Genomic DNA, 20,332 nt, shown 5'->3' with positions numbered 1-20,332 from the left:
CTTCAGTTGGTCTACTGTTGAGTAAAAATTAGGGATTCTCTTGAGTGGTACTCAACTTTCTAATCACATTAGATGCTGTTTAACTAGCTCACACAATTGTCCTGCCCTTCACACACACAAAACTACAGTCTGGGTTCCCGGGTTTCTCATCTTAATAATGCCTAGTGCAAGCTAAAGCAGCATTGTTTGCCCCTGGATCCTGAAGTTGATTAAATGCTATTAAGCTTGACTGTCTATCCTTACGCCTAATAACTTTATAGTATTTATGCATTATCTGAGTGATGTTGCCCTGAAACACTGCAGCTCCTGGTAGTTATACTGATCCCCTTTTTGAAGAGTTGCGGTCATAAAGGACCTTTGTGTACAGCTTTTAGAATTTCATTAAAAGTCATTTAGCAATTTTGCAGGGCAAGAGTAGCAAAACAAGTAGGAAATCGCCATTCTTACTATGCAACTTCATGGCTTAACTATGTTAAACAACTGCATCATATTGACTATTAAGGACTGCTCAAGCAAAGCATGCAAATCAAGCCTTCCTGCTTACACCTTCTTTTTTGGCCTCCTCAAATCCCAGTGGTCATGCTTGTTTGCTGTCCCTGATTTTGGATTGTGTTGTGTTTTCTGCCCTCAGCCTGCAGTTACGTTGTTTTGGAAATATATGCAAAATACATTTCCTCCTTTTTGAAGTACTGTGAAGGGTGAGAAAATACTGTCGTTGTGTCAGAGCAGGTGTTGTGCAATCTGGCCCTGGAGATGTAATTATAAAAACTGGTTTGGAAGATCTGTTTTCTTATTTCATAGTTATTCCAAACTCCTCCGTCTGTAATTCCTCTGCCAAGAGCCCTTCTTTTTGGCTGCAAGCTTTTTGGAAGTGAAGCACTGTATTTCAGCATACTGCATTTCTCTGTAGATGCTACTCTGAGAGCCACAATCTCTTTCATTTTGGGGATGAAACCAGATATGACATCAGGAGATCCTATGATTGAATCATCCACTTTTTTTTCAAATGTCAAAAGCTGATGGTGGATTTTAGATCAGAGCTGCAGCACTGGGGAATAGGTTTTTAATCCCCATCTACAATTTTCCCAATCTGAATTCTTCTGTCTACCCCAAAGCTGCTCCATAACACAGTTCGGTATTCCTCCTTTAGCTGTGATATGTGGGCATTAGTCCTAATACAAAGGGGCTACTGTAGGCAAGTGTCCAGGCTAATTTCATCAGATTCAACAACTGCTACTCCTGTATTGATTATCTGCATGTCTCAGAAAGCCTATATGTACTAGATAAGGGGATGAACCCAGTCCCCAGACTGCATGGCTGCTTTCTGACTAGGTGTGTAAAATAACTTCTAAGGACATGCCCACCTACTTCCGATGCTTCTGATTAAGTGGTAAGGTAAAGTTGGCAACACCAAATGCTGCTGTGCGGACTTCCTGCCATCATTCTCTTAAACTTTTAAGCTGGATTCCTGACTTGCCTGCTAGAAACTCAGACAAGTGGTAGCCCACCGTGTTTTCTCTCTGTAAATCTGAAAGCTCATTCTAGAAATTCATTCTGCTGCAGCTGCTATATCCTATAGCTCTGGGTTTTTCCCCCCTGCATCCTGATATTCTGAACTTTTTCTTTTCAGGCTACGAAGAGACTTTGACTCACCTCGCTGCCATTTTAGCCAAGCACTTTGCTGACTCAAGGATTGTGGGAACTGGTAAGGCAGCTCCTGTTTTTCAAAGGTCATGCTGGGCTGTAGGTGTTATGTGTGTGCATGCATGTGCACATGCATATGTGATTGGTGGAAAGAAAATTAAGCTCATGCTTGCTGATTTTTTATTTTATTTCTATTTGATACTTCTTGAATAGTAAGGGTGTCTGTTTCTAATGTTTTTAACACCTCAGATCATTGCAGAACTATTATTTTGGGGTTTGACATTTGACTTTATATCCTGTCCTGCTTACTAGTCCTGTAACTGTAGTAAGCTAGGCTTGCCATTTTTCACACAGTGAAAATCCAGACAGAAAATTTGTTGAGATTTTCTTTTTCTTTTTTATTTGCAAAATCACAAAAAAATGCTGTATTTGAGCTATATTCATGGAAAATCAGCAACAATGGCACTACTGACATGGGTTGCCATACGTCCGAATTTTACTGCACATTTTTCTGATTTCCGCCCAGACACTACTGCCCACTGCAGTATTCCGAATATGTCCAGGAAATCCCAGACGTATGGCAACCCGAAATATGCAATAGCACCACAATATCTGAAGTATTTTTCTGGCAATCTATGTCCCTATTATCCCTACTCCACTTACATTCTGTCTTGTTTCCATATTCAGACATCAGAGACTCCCTAATGCAGGCATTGGCCAGCTATGTTTGCTATCCACACTCACTCCGTGCTGTAGAGAGGATTCCAGAACTGCAGTAAGTTCTTGGTTCCACCATTCCTGAAAAATAATATATGTCCTGGAAGAGGATTATCTCTCTCTTCTTCTCTGAACCAGGCATGATTCCTATACTTATAATCCCTTTTGTGTGGAAGCTGCTGCTCCCCTTGTTTCCTCACATCGCACTTCTGATTCTTTTCTCTCAAGTAAATTAAACATCTTGCATTGAATCCTTCCCAAACCCCTACTTTTTAACCTTGGTGCAGTTTTCATGGTGGTTGGCTGACTTGTTTGTTTTACACTGGCAGGCGAATATCCATGATGAAGAACCTGCTGGCCCCCTATGAGCAAAGACCCTGGGCCCAGACCAACTGGATCCTTGTACGACTGTGGCGAGTAAGAACAGATACCCTCTGCCTTCACATTTTGTTCAGAATTTCCAGCTTGTAGTTTTATAAAACCAGTGGTTTCCCCTCTGTTTGAACTTTCCCGTAACTTCTTGTTTGAACTTCGTTACCTGCTTCTGGCAAGAGGGTCTCCATGTTCCTTGTTGGGAGATAACGCGAGGTCTTCTAAGCAGACATTTCTCCCTTCCCCCCCTCTCCTGTAGGGCTGTGGATTTGGATACAGGTACACACGGCTTCCTCATCTCCTGAAAACCAAGCCAGAAGATGCCAATCTCCCCAGCTTGCAGAGTGAGTGGGGGATAGGGAGTGGAGATGTGTTGCTTTGCCATTACAGCTTGTGGGTAAATGCAGTCCTGTAACTGAGCTTATCCTAATCTGGTTAGCTGTTGACTCTGGTACCAGAAAGGCAGGATCCTGTTGTGTGGTGCCCCCACACTGCTGCTGTCTGTTGGCACAATAATCGGCAGCAGTGGATGCTGTCTGTGTAACTGCTGGGACCCAGCATGTCTGGGAGCTAGAGGACTCCTGATGCCATGTAACATAAATAAGTTGTCTCTGTCCCTAACTTAACTGTGTGTGGCAAACTCAGGGTGAAAAGTTTCTTATCAACTTCCTGACCCAGCTCTCTTCTATTTTTGAGTGCAAAACCTTAATTTTTTTTAAAAAAAAAACTCACCTCCATATAATTGTGATCACCCTGGTTGTTTTCACCAGGTGATGACCAAGAAAGCTCTGGTGTATATTTATAGGAGACAAAACATTTTAGCAGCATATGGCCAGAGCAGGCATGAGTTGGCAAAGTGTGAAAGGATCCCCAAAGGCATACCGGGTAGTGGCGTAGCAAGGTGGGGGCGATGGGGGCGGAGTGCCCCGTGTTCCAGGGGAGGGGGGGTGACACTCGGCGCACCCCCACCCCACCCAATCTGAGCCCTGCCGGCAGGCCCCGAGCAAGCCGCGGAGCGAGGCAGCCTTGCTCGCAGCCTGCTCGCAAACCTGCTTGGCGGCCTGCGAGCAACGAGGCCACTCCGCTCTGTGGCCTGCCCGCTGGCGCTCCTATGGAGCAGCACAGCACGCATGCACTGTGCGCCGTACACAGCAGGGCACGCGCTGTGCGTGGTACACATGACGCGTGCGTCGCGTACAACGCACGGCACGTGCGTCGCTGCGTCGTATGTAGCTACATGGCGCATGCGCGCCGTGGAGCAGCGCGCGCCACCATTGGGCCCCCGGGTTTGCCACCCCGGGTGACGAAGCGGCTTCCTCCGCCTCTGACACCGGGTTATAATTTTAAGGAGTAAAAAGGATTTTTCTAAGGAAATCAAGTTGATCGGCATTGGCTGTACATTGGATCCAGCAGGCACTGCTTCTCTTGCAGCTCTGGCTTCTGGCATATGTAAATCTGCCATGCCTTCAGCAATGGATTGCCAATATGGGCTGGTCCTCTTCTGTGAATGTTAGGGTCCTACTTTGTTCTGAGGCATTTGCCACTCACTTATGGCAGCCATGGTTTAGTAATCAGGCTGGTCTCCCAGTGTTACCACAGTACTCAGAATGGCTTTATATCCAGCATGGCAAGGATCTCTGAGAGACTCCAGTTACAAGCTGTAGAGGGAGCTTTGGCTTCTCCTCATGTAGTTATTGATCTAGTGAAGAGAATGATGGCATCTGTGTTGCTGAGTGGATGGCAAGTTATGAGTTGGTCTTGCACTCTTTCTCTGAGAGAGCATATAATGCCGGGACAGAATGACTAAGGTCATAGCCCAGCAGAAGGTGGCAGTAGTAACACCTGCTTGACCCTTCTAAGAAAATTTGCATCTATCTTTAATTTTTCTCTCTTTGTTTTGTTTTGCTTTTTTCTTTTCTGCTTTTTTGGGGGCCCAGGAGATCTCTCTGTTGCTAGTTTCCAGAGTAAGTTTTCTGTTGTCTTCCCTTTGTATGGTGGTGACATAGTTTTATAGCCCTCTAGTAGAGCCTCTTCCCCTCCCACCCTTGGTGCACAAGCCGGTCCTTTGGAAACAATAGGGTAGAAAGATAAAGCGGGATGAGTCTGGCTGCACCAAGTGATGGTCCTAAGAGCCATCCAAATGTTTGTCATGGTGACCAGTCAATGTGCCTCAGGGTGGGTGGTTAAGTATGCATCTCCTTTTAGTTTGGAGGGAATATTACGAGTGCATAGCAAATATGTGTAGGTGCTGTTAATGTGCTCTCCATAGCAGTTTCCCCTTGTGGCTGTGGTGTCAACTGTCCTTTTCCTCTTTATTCTTCTCCATTCCACTTTTTCTTTTTCTTTTTTACACTTCTCCTTCTGAAAAGATGGACACAACAGGGAACAGAAAGGTTGAGCAGATACAGCTTCCCTGAAACTGCTAGCTCCAGTTCTGGCCCAGTTCTGCAGGCTAATAAGCTGGCTGTTTTTGCTGAGGCTGTCATGAAACTCCATCCCTTGGGGTGCGGTCATTGAATGACCTTGGGACACCTATGCAATTGGGTTCACTTTTCTAGGTGTCGGCAGGGTCATTGCTGTCTGCCAGTGATTTCCTCCATGTGGCTCCGAAAGGTCTAAGACAGGGCACAGGATCCTTTGGCTAGTGATCATGCTTTCTGCTATTTTGAGGTGTACTTGAATGAATAATTAATACCAAGTTAATTGAAAGGAGCCTATTTACCAGCTGTCCTTGGGACACTGCCCTAAAGGGGCTGAGGTCCCCCCCCCCGGGTTTTGTGATGCTGCAGGGAGAGATTGGAACACAGACAATGGAAGACATATCAGGTGTGCTCTGGCCATTACTTGGGGTGGAATTTCTGAATGTGAAAGTCAGCTCACCTCTCTGCCTGTCCTGTTACAATCCCTTGCCTTTTGTGCCTGAGTTACTGCTATGCTTGCCTAATGTTGATGGCCATTTTAGGGGCACACCAGTGATCAGTCAGCTTCTGCTCTCCAGCCTCAGTTTATTAAGGGACAACTCATGCTCATTTCCTGTCTAGGGCCCCCTTTAGTAACTTTTGTTACTAAAGCGATGATGGGACTGGCTGGCTCCTAAGAGAGGAGAACATACATCCTTCTACCGTGTTTCTCCTAAAATAAGACACCGTCTTATATTTTTTTTTCGCTCAACAAAACACAGTATGGCTTATTTTCAGGGGATGTCTTATTTTAACCACGTTGCATCGGTACGCTGCATAGCCACGCCTCTCCAGGCTGTTTTAATGGGAGGTGCCGCATCACTATGGCTTATTTTCGGGGCATGGCTTATTTTTGGGGAACGGCTTATATTTCGCAAATGCATAGAAATCCTGCTATGGCTTATTTTATGGCCATGTCTTATTTTAGGAGAAACAGGGTAGCTTAGTCCTCTACTGGCTAGTTTTTCGAGCCTTGAGTTATAGGTACTGCTGTTGAGGTTGGCTAGAAGAGCTCTTAAAGCTCATTCTCACAGTTGTGAGCCTTTCAGCTGCATTCTCTTGAAAGCAAGCAGTGTTCTCATATGTGTGTCACTTTGGGACTCTCATTTGTCAGGGAGGCTGGTTGTGCCAATCTGAAGCTCTGCCCGACAACTTTCTCCTGGTTTACATCTGATCACTAGCATGTTCCAAAGGTGCATGTGTGTCGAGCCATTCTCCTGAGCACTTTTGAACATGTTTTTAAGAATTCAAGGAGGGAAAAGTGATGTAAAGTGTGCTTCTTGGGTGGGGTGCCATCAGTGTAACTCAGATTTCTTTTCTCACTGCTGCATCCTAGTGATGTCAGTAACATCTGCTGCTGGGTTATAGTTCCATTGTGAAAAGTTTTACCTTAGCACCTGTGTCTAAGGGAAGTGGGGAAACAAATGACCCTCCTTTTAGACTCTGCTGAGGAGGACTTATTAATGAGAGCTAACAGAGTCCCTGTAACTAACACACACAAAATTAAAATCCACCCCTGTTTCAGGCTTGCTTTTGGGTTCCATGGGCAGATTGGAAAAGAGTTGGGTTTAATTCCCCCTCCCCTTTATATTTCTCGCCCTGATCGGAAGTGGGCAAACAAGTGTGAACATGTGCCATGCTGGCAGAGAGGAATGGGACTGTCTGTCTTGGGTGCCGATTCCCTGCTGGGGAGCTGCTGTGATGCTGCTTTCAGGACAGATTAGCGCTGAGGTGACCTAGGGCATTGTGGAGATGAGCAGGAGGGATGCTTGGCTTGAGCTCAGCTGCAGGGCACAGCTTCTTGCTTGCAGAGAGACAGCAAATGTGCATGACCACATCCCAGCTAATTCAGGCCGGCATTATGGCAAAGAGCTCCGGGCCTTGGAGATGGGACAGGCTCAGAATAGTCCATGTGTGAGAGCTGGCCTTGGAGGGCAGCTGCCGCCTCTACTTATTGTAAAGAGGGCCTCCGCTGGGAGGAGGCTCCAAGAATTCCTTGTGATTTTTGAGAGACAAAACGACGCTGGATGCAGTGAAAGGGGCACATACTTGTGCAGAATGAAAAGTGCTTATAAACTGTTCCCCATTTCCACACGATGGCAGTGAAGCAGCCTGGGCTTGGGCAGCAGCTGCCCAGCACCTTCCGGTAGTGTGGCCTCTTAAGAAGCCGCTGTTGTTTCATTCCAGAGCCTTGTCCCTCCACCCTGCTGCAGCGACACATGGCGGACCTGCTGCGGAGTGACCGTGAAATGGCGCCCAGTTTCCTCAACAGTGTGCTTAACCAGCTGAACTGGGCCTTCTCAGAGTTCATTGGCATGATTCAGGAGGTGAGAGTTTTGGATCCAGAATAAATCTGATTGAAGGAGTAAGCCTCTGCCTGTCATGCTGGAGGATAAAAACAAAAGTCCTTTCCTTAAAGTCCTTCCTAGCAGTTTGCAGCACAGTTCTTGTGGGATGCTGGGATTGAGCTAACTTGTGCATGAACTGGAAATGGGGGGGGGGCGGTAGGGGCAGGTGTGAAGAGAACAGCTTCTTCCCCTTCCAGTTCTTACATTAAGCTGCATCTCTTTTGCTTGGGCAGATCCAGCAAGCTGCAGAGCGCCTGGAAAGAAACTTTGTAGACAGTCGCCAGTTGAAGGTGTGTGCAACGTGCTTTGACCTGTCAGTGAGCCTGCTCAGGGTCTTGGAAATGACAGTCACGCTGGCTCCTGAGATCTTCCTGGACTGGAGTCGCCCCTCATCAGAGCTATTACTCAGGAGACTTGCACAGGTACTTACTTCTGGGCAGGAAAACATTAGGTTGGGTACATGGCAAGGGGCAAAGGTTTTTAGCTGAGGGTGTGGGTGCTGTCATTTGGCACAGTCACAGTTTCCTGTGTGAACTATATTCTTCTAAAAGAATGTGTCACCAGCAAGTTTAGGGGCTAACTTATACCAACTGCACTCCTGTCTTACTCTGTTAGTGATTATTCAGAGTTTATGTGTGTGCGTGTGTGAAGCAAGATGAAGGTCTCCAGAGTAAAGACGGCCATACATTTCAAGAAGTGGAAGGATAAGCCAACCCCTTCCGAATGATAATTCCTAGGAATGTCCTTCTCTGGGCTTCAGCCCTTGCTTCCTTTTTCAAATGCCTTAATGCCACCTATTATTTTTTTTTTTAAAGTAAATCACCTTTTCTGTCAAGCATCAGTTCATACTCAGATATTTTCATTATCCATGCATCAGACCCATCCAGTACAGACAGAATAATTCATTAATTCATTTATTTCTATGTTTTCATATCCCCCTCCAGCTTTGTTCCAGATTGGAGCACAAGGTGGCTGTCAGCACAGCTTACAATGTAATATTAATATAAAACAAAACAGAATAAACTCATAAGTTCATTATGGAAAAATAACATCATCATCATCATAATTTATTTATACCCCACGCATCTGGCTGAGTTTCTCCAGCCACTCTGGGCAGAAACACAAAGCCGAAACACCAACCAGCATCAACATTATCAGGTTCCAAAGGCCCGGACAGATAGCCTTGCATGTTCCATTTCCATTGTCCATTGTCCATTGTCAACCCGAACACCATATGACCAGACAGTCGATGAGCAGATGTCCTGGCAAGATTACATTGCCACTTGGGTGAAGCTGCTAAATCTTACAGCCATTAGGTAACAATGGAGAACATGAAACTTATAGATGTAGACACTGGTGCTTAAAGATGGGAGGGCAAGGTGTGCATGTCACTTAGGACTTGCTTGCATGTAGCAGATCCATCTGGAAACCAAGTTTGAATTGTCATGCGATGACTGGCCATGCAGACAGGCTTGCGGCACACCAGAACCACCTATAAGCAGTTACATGCAGATGAAGTGACCAAACCACTCATATTTGTTCTGGGCACATCTGTTCACACAACCAACTACAGTTCAGTGTTTGAAAATAGGTTGAACAAAAATGTCAGGTTTTAATTTTGAAATGAACTCTTTAAAAAGCTTTTATGAATTGTTTCTTAAAACAGTGCAGTACTTATTCCTGGAGGGGAAAACAATGTGCCAAATGTTCTTTGGGTGCCACTTTCAGAATTCTGCCACATTCTAGTTGAAGCATCAGCTTGCTCTCTGGAATGATGACTCACTCCTGGCTATTTCCTCATTTTTGCCCAACTTCTTTAAATCAAATATCTCTGCACAACCTTGCATGTACCTTTGTGTTAAGGTTCCACTGTATGCATGTGGAAATTTGGCTTATTAGAAAGAGACCCCATCCATCCATGGAATTAAGAGCTGTTTTGCCTTCTAAGAGTTTTTTCAGTGAAAGTGTCCACAGCCTGAGATGTGAGCTGATGCAACCCGACCCACATTTTCAGTCTGTTATTGCTGAAGGCTCAGGTCTGCTGTCACTCTCATGGTTCACAGAGAGGCCTGTCATATTTCTTTTCTTAGCAGCCCTGCTGATGGGTATCCTCCATGCCATGAAATCTAGCGCCACACAGAGCGTTATCATGCATCCATCTAGTATCTCACCATTTGCTGTAAAATATATGTTCTTTGAAGACCATCCTCTGCTATTGTAGGTCTGAAAGGCAGATAGTTCCAAGGCATTAAGGAAGGAACTACCCTCAAGGCCCCTTTCTGTAATCCAGTACACCTTATTACAGTGCAGTGCCCAATATTGTGCCTGCTGTTGTATAGAGATTTCTGAATCCGAGGGAACTGAGTTGTCTAAACCCTGATGATCAGTCTGGAAAGTATCAGGAGTAGCATATGTGCATCTCTGCAAGTGTACAGAGAGAGAACTCCCATCTTCTGCTTTAATCATTCTGCCATCTCTTCTTCCTTCCCCACAGCTGCTAAATCAGGTGCTGAATCGTGTGACAGCTGAGCGGAACTTGTTTGACAGAGTGGTCAATCTTCGTCTGCCAGGTGAGCTTCCTTCCCAGCCACCTTGCAGTCATTCCTGCTTTGGGAGAGGGACCATAGCCCAGTAGTAGAGGATGCGCTTTGCATGCAGAAGGTTCCAGGTTCAGCCCCTGGCAGCTCTAATTCAAAGGAGCTCAAAGGTGATGGCAAAGCTGTCTGAGACCTTGCAGAGCCACTGCCACTATAAAGAGTAGGCAAAGATAGGTAAGAAAGACAAAAACTCTGACCTGGTGTGAGGCAGCTTCCTACATTCTTACGTGTTCTAAATTCTCCCTTCATTCCTGGGAAATATTCCTCTCTCCTCCTACAAACTCACATGAATGTTTCCAGTGGTTGTGGGCATTCATTGTGTCTGCACAGGAGCTTCACCCACTCCCAGTCCTTTGAACAACAAGATAGGAAATATCTGTGGGAAGAATTCTGTGCTGACCTTTTATCTCTGATTATGGTGTCAGTGCAACTTCCACTGATGCCACTGCTCCCTCCCACCCACTCTTCAGATAGGCAGGAGCCCAGCAGAGCACACATGAGAATGAAAGATGGCATCCAATCCCAAAAGGAAGCCCCGTGTGGTCTTGGCCTTCGTTGCTTACAGAAATGCATAAAACCTGCAACGATGGGAAATGGGATCTTTTGGCTCTAAACAGTAAGCAGTCATTAAGTGATGGCTGTGTGCCCACCTACTCAGGGTGAAGGAATCCATTCTTGTACAGAGCTTGTTAAATTGCAAAGTAATCTTTAGGGAGGCAAGATGTCCTGCTTCTGCACTAAAAGCTGTCAGAGAGTGATACCAGTGAATGAGCAGCGGCTGCATTTAACTGCAAAATTGCTGACTCGATTCCACTTACGCTATAGCTCCATTATCTTTAGCCCTTCATTTTGGCTGGTTATTCTGGTGTCTTATGATGAGAAAAGGACAGCATGTGTTAGCGGTTTGTGCACTGTCTGCCTGTCCCCCCCTCCCCTCCCCTCCCCGCCCACAGAGCATGGACCTTTTCCTCCACACAGCATTATCAAATAACTGCTGTGGCACACACTGCTGCAGATCTACCAGTATGTCATACTGATCAGTAATAGAAAGTAAAGAATATTGCTGAGTCAGTGTACCCTTGTGTTCCTTCTTGGGGAACAAGGGCTCAGCCCTCATTGAAAATTGAGGTTGTGAATGGAGAGAGCTTAAAAAGATCCGCACACTTCCACACATTTTTACACTTTCCTATTCTTTGATGGATTCATTCATTTGGCATCTGTGTGACGTAAGTACAGCTAAAGTGGTACCTCAGGTTAAGACCAGTTTCAGGTTAAGAACAGACCTCCAGAACAAATTAAGTTCTTAACCTGAGGTACCACTGTAGTGTGATAGAAAGAACATTCTGGAATAGGTATGGTCGTAAGCATGTGGAGTAAAGGACCATATGAATAGCTGTCATCCTGAAGAAAGTTGTCTCTGAAGCGTGCCTAATTTTAAATTTGCAAACAATGAAAGGCAACACGTAGACCAATAAATAGTAAAGGCGCTAATTCGTTAAACGCAACAAACATAACATAATACGAGACCAAAATGTACACTCTTGTAAATATGATACATAACACAAAAGTTTCTGAAAGTAATGTAAGTCTTTAAATAGCCAGCAAGACAATATTCGTCTGTTGATAAATAAATCAGTCTTGAGATGCACGTAGATACATGTAGAGTGGTGCCAAGGTGTTACTGTGCAGGACAGGACAGTGATCCGGATAATCACACTGTTTCGAAATAATCTTCCTCAGCACAACACAACAATTAAAGGAGTGAATTTCTATGGAACAGCATAATTTTAAATTTTAAATTTGGACAAGCTTGTTTTACCTCCCTTTGCTTCCCTTAAAATTTTGAGCATTGCTTTAGTCATACCCCCATTATCCTAGCTCGAGCACAAGTGCCCTTTTCAAGGTTATGTGCTTAAGAAGCACTCTGTGTTTGGATGACTTGGGGATTGTATGCTGACTGGAAGGTGGAGGAATACTGGACCACTACTGAAGGGCTTAGCACAATTCCTTTTTTTTTTTTTGGCACAATCCTTTTAAGTGCCCTTCTAATAGAAAACCAGACAGTGGCATTAGCAGAGATGAGCAAGTGCTTTCTCTAGTGTTTGTCACTTACCTCTAAGGTTTCCTGTTTGCCAAGGAGGTTCATTCTGTTTTGTCTGGGGTTGTCCATATCGGGAGTGGTGGTGGAGGAGGACTCGTTTGAGCTTATGGTGCTCTAGCAAAGGCCTGATGAAGCTGATGGATGTACTAGTACAAATCTTCAAGTGAATTAATACAAACGTTTATCTCCTCCTGGTCTCCTAAAAACTTAGGCTGGTGGTGTTCCTCAGTGCAGTGCTATGCTAATTTGTCCTCTGCTATAGTTAAGAAGATAAAAAGGGGTGCTCAAGGGAAGTCAACAAGCTAACTTTCATAGTAATTTGAAATACCTTCTTTCTTCCTTAGGACTGGAGAGCGTAGATCACTATCCAATCCTTGTGGCTGTGACAGGAATTCTGGTCCGGCTGCTTGTTGATACTGACTTCCAAGGGTAAGTGCTGCTTAATTCCACTCCGTGTGACGAAGATTTCATTGCTTGTCTTCTAGTTTACTTTTCTGAAATGAGCAGCCTGGCAGCATTGTGTATTAGGGTAATGATGCAGTCTTTGTCTTTGCCCCCTGTTTTCATATGCTCAGTCTGGTTGCAGGATAGTAAATCCCCAAATAATTTCTGTCCTGTACGTTGGTCTCTGGATGTTTTTGTGCTGCAAATATAGTGTAAAGGTAAAGGGCCCCCTGACTGTTAGGTCTCATCGTGGACGACTCTGGGGTTGCGGCACTCATCTCGCTTTATTGGCCAGCTTTCAGGTTGTGTGGCCAGCATGACTAAGCTGCTTCTGGTGAACCAGAGCAGCGCACGAAAACGCCATTTACCTTCCCACCGAAGCGGTACCTATTTATCTACTTGCACTTTGACGTGCTTTTCAACTGCTAGGTGGGCAGGAGCTGGGACCGAGCAATGGGAGCTCACCCCGTCGCGGGGATTCGAACCGCCGATCTTCTGATCAGCAAGCCCTAGGCTCTGTGGTTTAACGCACAGCACCACTCGCGTCCCTGTCGTGACTATAGTGTACTTGAGAGCTATTTAAAAGAAAAAAAGGGGGGACGCCCTGTCAATTTAAACGTTCCATTGAATTATTTAAAGAGGTAGCCAACGTGGTGCCCTCCAGATGTTGTTGGACTATAACTTGCATAATCCCTGGCCCTTGTTGGCTGAGGCTGATGGGAGTTGGAGTCCAACAACATCTAGAGGATTGGCCACTCTGGTGTAAATATTCTGGTGTGGGATACTTTGTTTGCTTTTGTTCTCTGCTTGCTTCTGTTCTCTGCTTACACGGCTATGTAGCTCATGCAAGCTACACTATATTCTGTTCCTTGTTTCTTGTGTGGTGTGGGTTCATGGCAGATTCTGCTTAGGGTGTGGAAAGTTGGACAAGATAATCTTTAGTTCTACTCTATTCTTACAATAACTTTAAAGGGAGATTTGTCCTATCTCTGTATGTTTCTCTTCATCTTCTTGTTCTTCTGTTTCTAGAAAGAACAAGCTTTGGGATTTAGATCTGGAAATGGTCCTGCCCAAAGGAAAGCAGTCCATTTCTTTTTACCTTTATGCATAGGCACCACTCACATCATGCTGTAGCAAAAGAATACTCTTTCTACATATGCAAATTTCCTTCCTAATCTGAGCAATGCTGGCAGCAGATCATTTAGACGGATAAAACTGTAAAGGCATGCTGCGTTTGGTTGTTTTAAACAGTGAGTATGTCTAGCTGCAGTAGCGTATGACAGTGGAAAATACCGGTAAGCCAAGTCCCAAAGGAAGGTGGCTGCTGACATGCCCCTCCAGATCCACTGCAGTGTGGCTGATGGCATTCTTGCTTTGCCTTCATTGCCCTTGTTATGGTACTTAGACAGACGTGATGGACAAGTCCCTCCCACAGCTCTCAGGACAATGGGTTCACACTCGTTTGTCATCTGATATTCTCTTCTCCCACCCTGTTGTGTGTGGTTTTTTTTTTGGAAAAAACAAAACTGTAGCCTTTCCACTATAAATTAGGTACTGGTAGTAGCTACTCTTCTGATTTCCATCCTCTCCAACCTAAAAAAAATCATGTCTCCTAACAGGCAGGGTACGTTAGTTGAATCCTGCCCTGTGGTTACCAGGATGGGGGAAAACCAGGCCAGGATATTAAACCATAGTTGGAAGGTGGTTTAAGAACCTGGTTGTTCTGATCCTGATTGTCATAGTTTCGTGGTTCAGACGTAGCAAGAAATTATGGGGAATTGAAGACCTCTGGGGTTAATTGCAACATGCTAAGACAGGAAAAAGTGGTTTGGCTGGCACAAGGTTTGTTCATATCTTGGCTGATTAAGTTTTGATACAATCATCTGAATGAGGTAAACAACTTCACAAATGCAGACAGTCAATAAATACATTTTGCATTTAATTCCACTCTTTTTGATGTCTACTGTGGATCTTAAAGTAGCATTAAAAACAGCTTTCAGCACTTCCTCTCACCCCTCTGCCTCACTTGGGAAAGGACATCTTTTACTTTCTGACCTTTCCAACTTGAGGAGGGAAATGGGAACATCAAGCTGCTGAAAAAGGTCCAGAGGGGTGTTTTAAAAAGAAGGGCGCATTCACTCCCCTATGAAACACATGCAGATACCCATGATGATCATGGAGAAATATGTGCATAGCCTCCTTCTAAAATGAGCCTTAATTGTATTCAGGTCTAGGGATAGGCATTTGACAGGTCAAAAAGATTTGGCCCATTTGATCATTCAGACTGTATAAGGAAAAAAAGATATTCTCAAGTGGGTTGATACTTACGTTAACTGCAAAAACAAGTTAGATAACTGTTAACTGTGAAGGAATGAAATTACCTTTTTAAAAGCATTGCTTTGAATTACAGCTTTTAACATTGTTACATAAGGTTTCTATAAAAGTAAATGATTTACTGAGCAGTTCTCCTCATTGGCTTTTATCCTGGAACAGCAGGGCCAGTCTGCAGTTGCATTTTTTGTTATAAAGGAAATTAAAGAAAGAATAAAGCAAAGTAACAACTATTTAATAACAAATGGCAGTTTTAAAGGCACATGCTAGATACCAAGCAGGTTAGTTCTTAAAGCAGTACCAGTATCACAGCTACTTGGAATATTTCATAATCTTTTAGATTCAAAAAATTAAATAGGTAGCCAGCCAGTCAGTGTGGCAACTCTATTCAGATTGTTTTTATCTTGCCTGATAAAGGATAGTTTAATCCTTCTCACGGAAATGCAGTCCATATGAAACTGTTGTGTCATGTTTCAATTTCTCATTTGGCATGTCATATTTTTTCAAAAGGTTGTCCTTGTTTTGCAGACAGCTGAGCTCCATGTGGCTAGGCATTTTAGTTCTATAAGCGGGCTATTTCTGATCCTCTCCACCCCCCACCAAGGCCTTCCAGATAGACACAAATCAACCTAATTATATCCTCCCTCCTGTGGCCAAAGCCACATAGTCCTAAATATAAATGTGCCAAGCACACCATATTACAATAAATGTTTGTTTTTTTTAATCTGGTTGTGGGAAACCCTATAGAGGCCAATCCCATCCCACCCAAACTGGGGTAACAAGCTCCCTCCGTCCCTTACCTTTATATCAGCCACAGAGGCCTCAGCAGGGATTCTGGATCTACCGCAGCATCTAGTTTGCCTTCTTGCCAAATTGAACTCCTTTCATCGTTGATCCTGTACACTATCTAGCTTCTACACTAGTTCCTTTACAGCCCAGCTGATATGCTGACAGCCAGATGCAATCATAACCATCCCTGTCCCTGTTTCCTCAGCCCATTTGCTTCCTGTTCTGTGGGGCAGACTAGATGTTTCTTTCCTTTTGCCCATGTTGTCCTCATCTATAGTGCCCTCAGTAACACACTGCTTTTTGAGGAAAGGTCATATTGCATTTTTCATTGATAGGAACAGACTAATGAAGATATGTTGCTATTAAGAATTTTTAACATGGCATATGAGATCTACAGCAAATTCCTGGACAAATTTCATGTTAACAGGAGTAAATCAACAGCCTGAGGATAAAGTAGGCTGCATTTTCCAAGTGAAAACAGCACATTGCTTAATAACCTCCAACAGATATTTGTTCATTAATTGTAGTGAAATATGGTCCTTTTCTCAGCAGTGATTGCAGCTCATTATAGAGGCCTCCCTTGGACTGTTGTTGTATCATAAAACTTCTAAATTGTTTCTGAGGCATGAACGGTGGATGGGAATGGGACTAATTACCGTCTCTGTGATCTGTAGCTTCTTGATGCTGCTGGCTTTCATTGCTGGTTTTGTTCTGTTGGAAGGCTATGGAGGGAGCGTGAATCTAGGGTCTTTATCTCTTAACTCTGTGGCTTGAGCAATAGTATTTTCATAGCTGTAATTGCTATGAAATCATAATAGAGATGCTTTTGCAGAAATGTATGGATGAATCAAGCGTTTTCAAGGGCCTAAGGCAATTAACAGAGTCTATAACAGGGATGGCTGACCTCCAGCTGCAAATTTTTCTGACCCCCAAGCCCCCAGCAATTTTAGCAGTGGCAGGGGAAAAAAAGAAACATGATGCTGGGCTTTAAACCTCTTCTTCCAGTTTAGCAGCCTCCTGTTGATGCAAATTATCCCTTCCTCAGCTGATTTGCAGAGATCATCTGGAGAGAGAAGACTGTGTGTCCTGTGCATGTGTGCATGGCCAAGGGTGGATGTGGTTCTATGGCCAAAAAAGGGTTCTCTATTCCTGGCCTAGGGAGATATATATAAATAAGATGGTAACAATGGGGGAAGGACAGGATTTGGAATCCTTGGCAGACCTATGGAACAGCTTGTCAGGTCTCTCCTGATCATGAACTTGCACCACACCAATTGATTACTTACATTACTTTCTCTTCAGTTTACTTGCTGTAGATCAGTGTTTTTCAACCACTGTTCCGTGGCACACTAGTGTGCCGCGAGATGTTGCCTGGTGCGCCGTGGGAAAAATTGAAAAATTCAAGAGAATTACTTTATATATAGTCAATATAGGCACAGAGTTAATTTTTTTAACATTTTCTAATGGTGGTGTGCCTCATGATTTTTTTCATAAAACAAGTGTGCCTTTGCCCAAAAAAGGTTGAAAAACACTGCTGTAGATACCCCAGGTAGAAATCATCATGGCAGACCTGTACCTGCCATGCACTAATGGTACATTTGGTTAGATGTCCCATTGATGCTTACCTATAAAATGGCAGCCATTCTTCTGCAGTGCCAGGCATAGTAGCAACTATTTACTTTCCTATGGAAGGCTGAGCTGCTTTGGTTTAGATGGAAAAGGTGTGGGTGCTTTTAAGAGCTCCAGTTGCTGACTTACTGTCAGACCAGAAGGGGGCATTGTGAACATTTAGTCGCTAAATGGATATCATTTAAGCAGCCCCAGAGTATCAGGTTGAACTGCAGCATACATTGTGCTCTTTAACAAACTAAAGATTGTTAAAGGTTCTTCTACACCAGGGTTTACCAAACTAGCTAGCAGAACCAGTGGTCGGTGATGATAGGAATTGTAGTCCAAAAACAGCTGGAGGCCCATGTTTGGGAAACCCTGATCTACACTACAAAGTGAAACTGCTTTAAGCCAGTTTAACTGCCATGGTACTGATTTCCTTCCAGTGAAGTCTGATAATTGCCATTTATTTTATAATTATTTTGGAATCTACGGTATTCTGGAGGTATGTGTGCCAGAATGAGATGTGGTATTCTAGTAAGGATGCCCTTGTTTCTATATACAAATGTGTTAACCACTTCTAGACATCACTTTTTCAAGATTGGTAGATGGAGAACAAGAAGGCACACTGGGAGAGACCTTAGGCCAGAGGTGTGAGCAATCAGTGGCTCACCAAACTCTTCGTGGCTTGGGAGGCATTTAAACATATCAGAACGCTTGTTTAACTGGGGCTGGCTGGAAAACTGGGCTGGTGACAATTACTTGCCATCCTTTTCGATGAGCTCAGTTATATTACTATAAATTCCTATGATTTCCAGACCATGACAACTATACTGAAAGGCCTTAATAATGCCTAAAACAGGCATACAGAAATGAGAAGTGCAAACCCCTACATGGGAGATCCCCAAGTCTTGGTGTGGCTTATTACACAACCATAACTTGTGGTTGCCACTGATCATTCCCTTCAGGGTGGTTCTCCTCACTTGCCACCCTCCTTCAGAAGCCTAGCAAGAAGGGAGAAAAGCTGCTCCAACTTTCTTCCCTTGAGTTGTCCTTGGAAGAAGGAAGGGTGCTGCTTCTCTCATGCTGGGCTTCTGCAGGAAGCACCAGTAGCACCTCACTACTGCTACCTCCTGCAAAAGCCCAGCAGGAATAGGATCTTTGTTCTGGGCATGTAGTATAGGGCAATCGGGCGTGTCCTCTCATGAGTGGACTTATAGAACCCTGGTTAGAAATACATAATGATCTGGGATTCAAAGAGCTGCTTTAGGCATGCCCCAAGGCCTGAGCCATGCATGCCTAATAGGAGCTTTGATTCCACCTTCACCCCCATTGGGCAATAGACCACAATACAAAGTATAGCCTTTGCTTGGAGAATCAGTTTATTTTGATCTGCTTGTGCTAACATTGAAGAGAGTCCCATGGGTCCTCAGTTGAGCCTTGGATAATGGCTATGGAAACTGGCACCCTCCACATGCCTCATTCTCTGCATCCTGAGCTGCACTTGACAGATGTTCTGTCCCACTGGCAGATTGTCCTCTTGGAAAAAACACACACAGCTAATATGTCAGACTATTAGGCAGGGATGCGAGTGTGCATCCTAGCGATTTGCTGGTTGCCATGGCTGTGATCAGTCACCAGCTATTGAATTCTTGTCTTAACTGGCCCGTGCTGTTGTCAGCACATACCCCAGTGTGATTACAAAGCTGCAGGAACAATGTAATGCATCCTGAGATGGGCATCACATGACTCCCATTTCAGTTCATATATCTAAAGTTGGGAAAAAGTGTTGTAGTTGGACAGATGGCAATAATCATTAGGCTTTCCCAATTTAATTAGGAATGTTCAGCAGTGGGTGGGAATTGTAAATTATACTAGAAGAGCTTCATTATGGGAACTAGGTAGGGTGTGAGCTGCTTTCTGCAGTGAGAAGGGCAAGGACATAGCCTGGAATCATAGAATTGTAGAGTTGGAAGGGACCTGAAGGGTCATCTAGTCCAACCCCCTGCAATGCAGGACTCTCAGATAAAGTATCCATGACAGATGGCCATCCAATCTCTGCTTAAAAGCCTCCAGTGAAGGAGAGTCCACAACCTTCTGAGGGAGACCGTTCCAATGCTGAACAGCTCTTACTGTCAGAAAGTTCTTCCTGATGTTTAGTTGGAATCTCCTTTCATGTAACTTGAAGCCATTGGTTTGAGTCCTACCTTTCAGAGCAGGAGAAAATAAGCTTGCTCCATCTTCCCTGTGACAGCCCCTCAGATATTTGAAGATGGTTATCATAGCTCCTTTCAGTGTCCTTTTTCCAGACTAAACATTCCCAGCTAAACATAATCCTGCCAAATGAAGCACCTATGATGAGCTCTCATATTTTAAGGAACAGAGGAAAGTGATCTTCATGTTTTGACTTTGTGTGCCATTCATAGTTATTACTCTGAAAACATCTGAAATGTTCTCTGAATAAATATGTATTCATAAGCTGTACCTTTCGGAGAACATTAAACACTTTAGCTAATGGCTAAAAACATGGAGGAAAATGGCTCAACTGCAAAGCTCACCTTTGTGCACAGTGTGATTAGTTCTAAACTGGTAATCTGTTTGGTTTTTTATTCCTAAGTTTGTGCATAGGAGACCATTTAGCCCTTATAATATCTGACTATATTATTTATAAAAAAAATATTTGCTTTCTGCTGTTCATAAAAAATATCAATGTGGTGTTCTGAATCAATGCTTAGACATTCTCTGCTCTGTCACTGGCTTGAGAAGAGGAGTCCAGAAATTCTATCCACTGCATATCTTCAGTGCATATTAACATTTTTTTTTACAAAGAGTACTTAAAAAATTGTTAGGAATTACTCTCCCCCAAAAACCAGAAGCTTTCTTGCTTTCTTACTAAGTATTGTAAATACTGTAGAAACGTCC

The 20,332-nt window shown here is 44.0% G+C and overlaps 1 protein-coding gene across 4 annotated transcripts in view; it reads left to right on the top strand.

Moving 5' to 3' along the window:
- The window catches only part of RNF123 (ring finger protein 123), a 90,170-nt gene that overhangs the window by 36,042 nt on the left and 33,796 nt on the right, over positions 1 to 20,332 (top strand). For all 4 annotated transcript variants that reach the window (XM_033140544.1, XM_033140542.1, XM_033140543.1 and 1 more), the window contains 8 exons: positions 1,631 to 1,705; positions 2,332 to 2,419; positions 2,691 to 2,778; positions 2,993 to 3,077; positions 7,380 to 7,519; positions 7,774 to 7,962; positions 10,035 to 10,110; positions 12,583 to 12,667. In XM_033140544.1, coding sequence (XP_032996435.1) covers positions 1,631 to 1,705; positions 2,332 to 2,419; positions 2,691 to 2,778; positions 2,993 to 3,077; positions 7,380 to 7,519; positions 7,774 to 7,962; positions 10,035 to 10,110; positions 12,583 to 12,667 — 826 coding nt within the window. The remainder of the gene's footprint in view (positions 1 to 1,630; positions 1,706 to 2,331; positions 2,420 to 2,690; positions 2,779 to 2,992; positions 3,078 to 7,379; positions 7,520 to 7,773; positions 7,963 to 10,034; positions 10,111 to 12,582; positions 12,668 to 20,332) is intronic.

The sequence above is a fragment of the Lacerta agilis genome, chromosome 2 (genome assembly GCF_009819535.1).
Source record: "Lacerta agilis isolate rLacAgi1 chromosome 2, rLacAgi1.pri, whole genome shotgun sequence".
Lineage (NCBI taxonomy): Eukaryota > Metazoa > Chordata > Lepidosauria > Squamata > Lacertidae > Lacerta > Lacerta agilis.
This window is presented reverse-complemented; position numbering and strand designations above follow the sequence as displayed.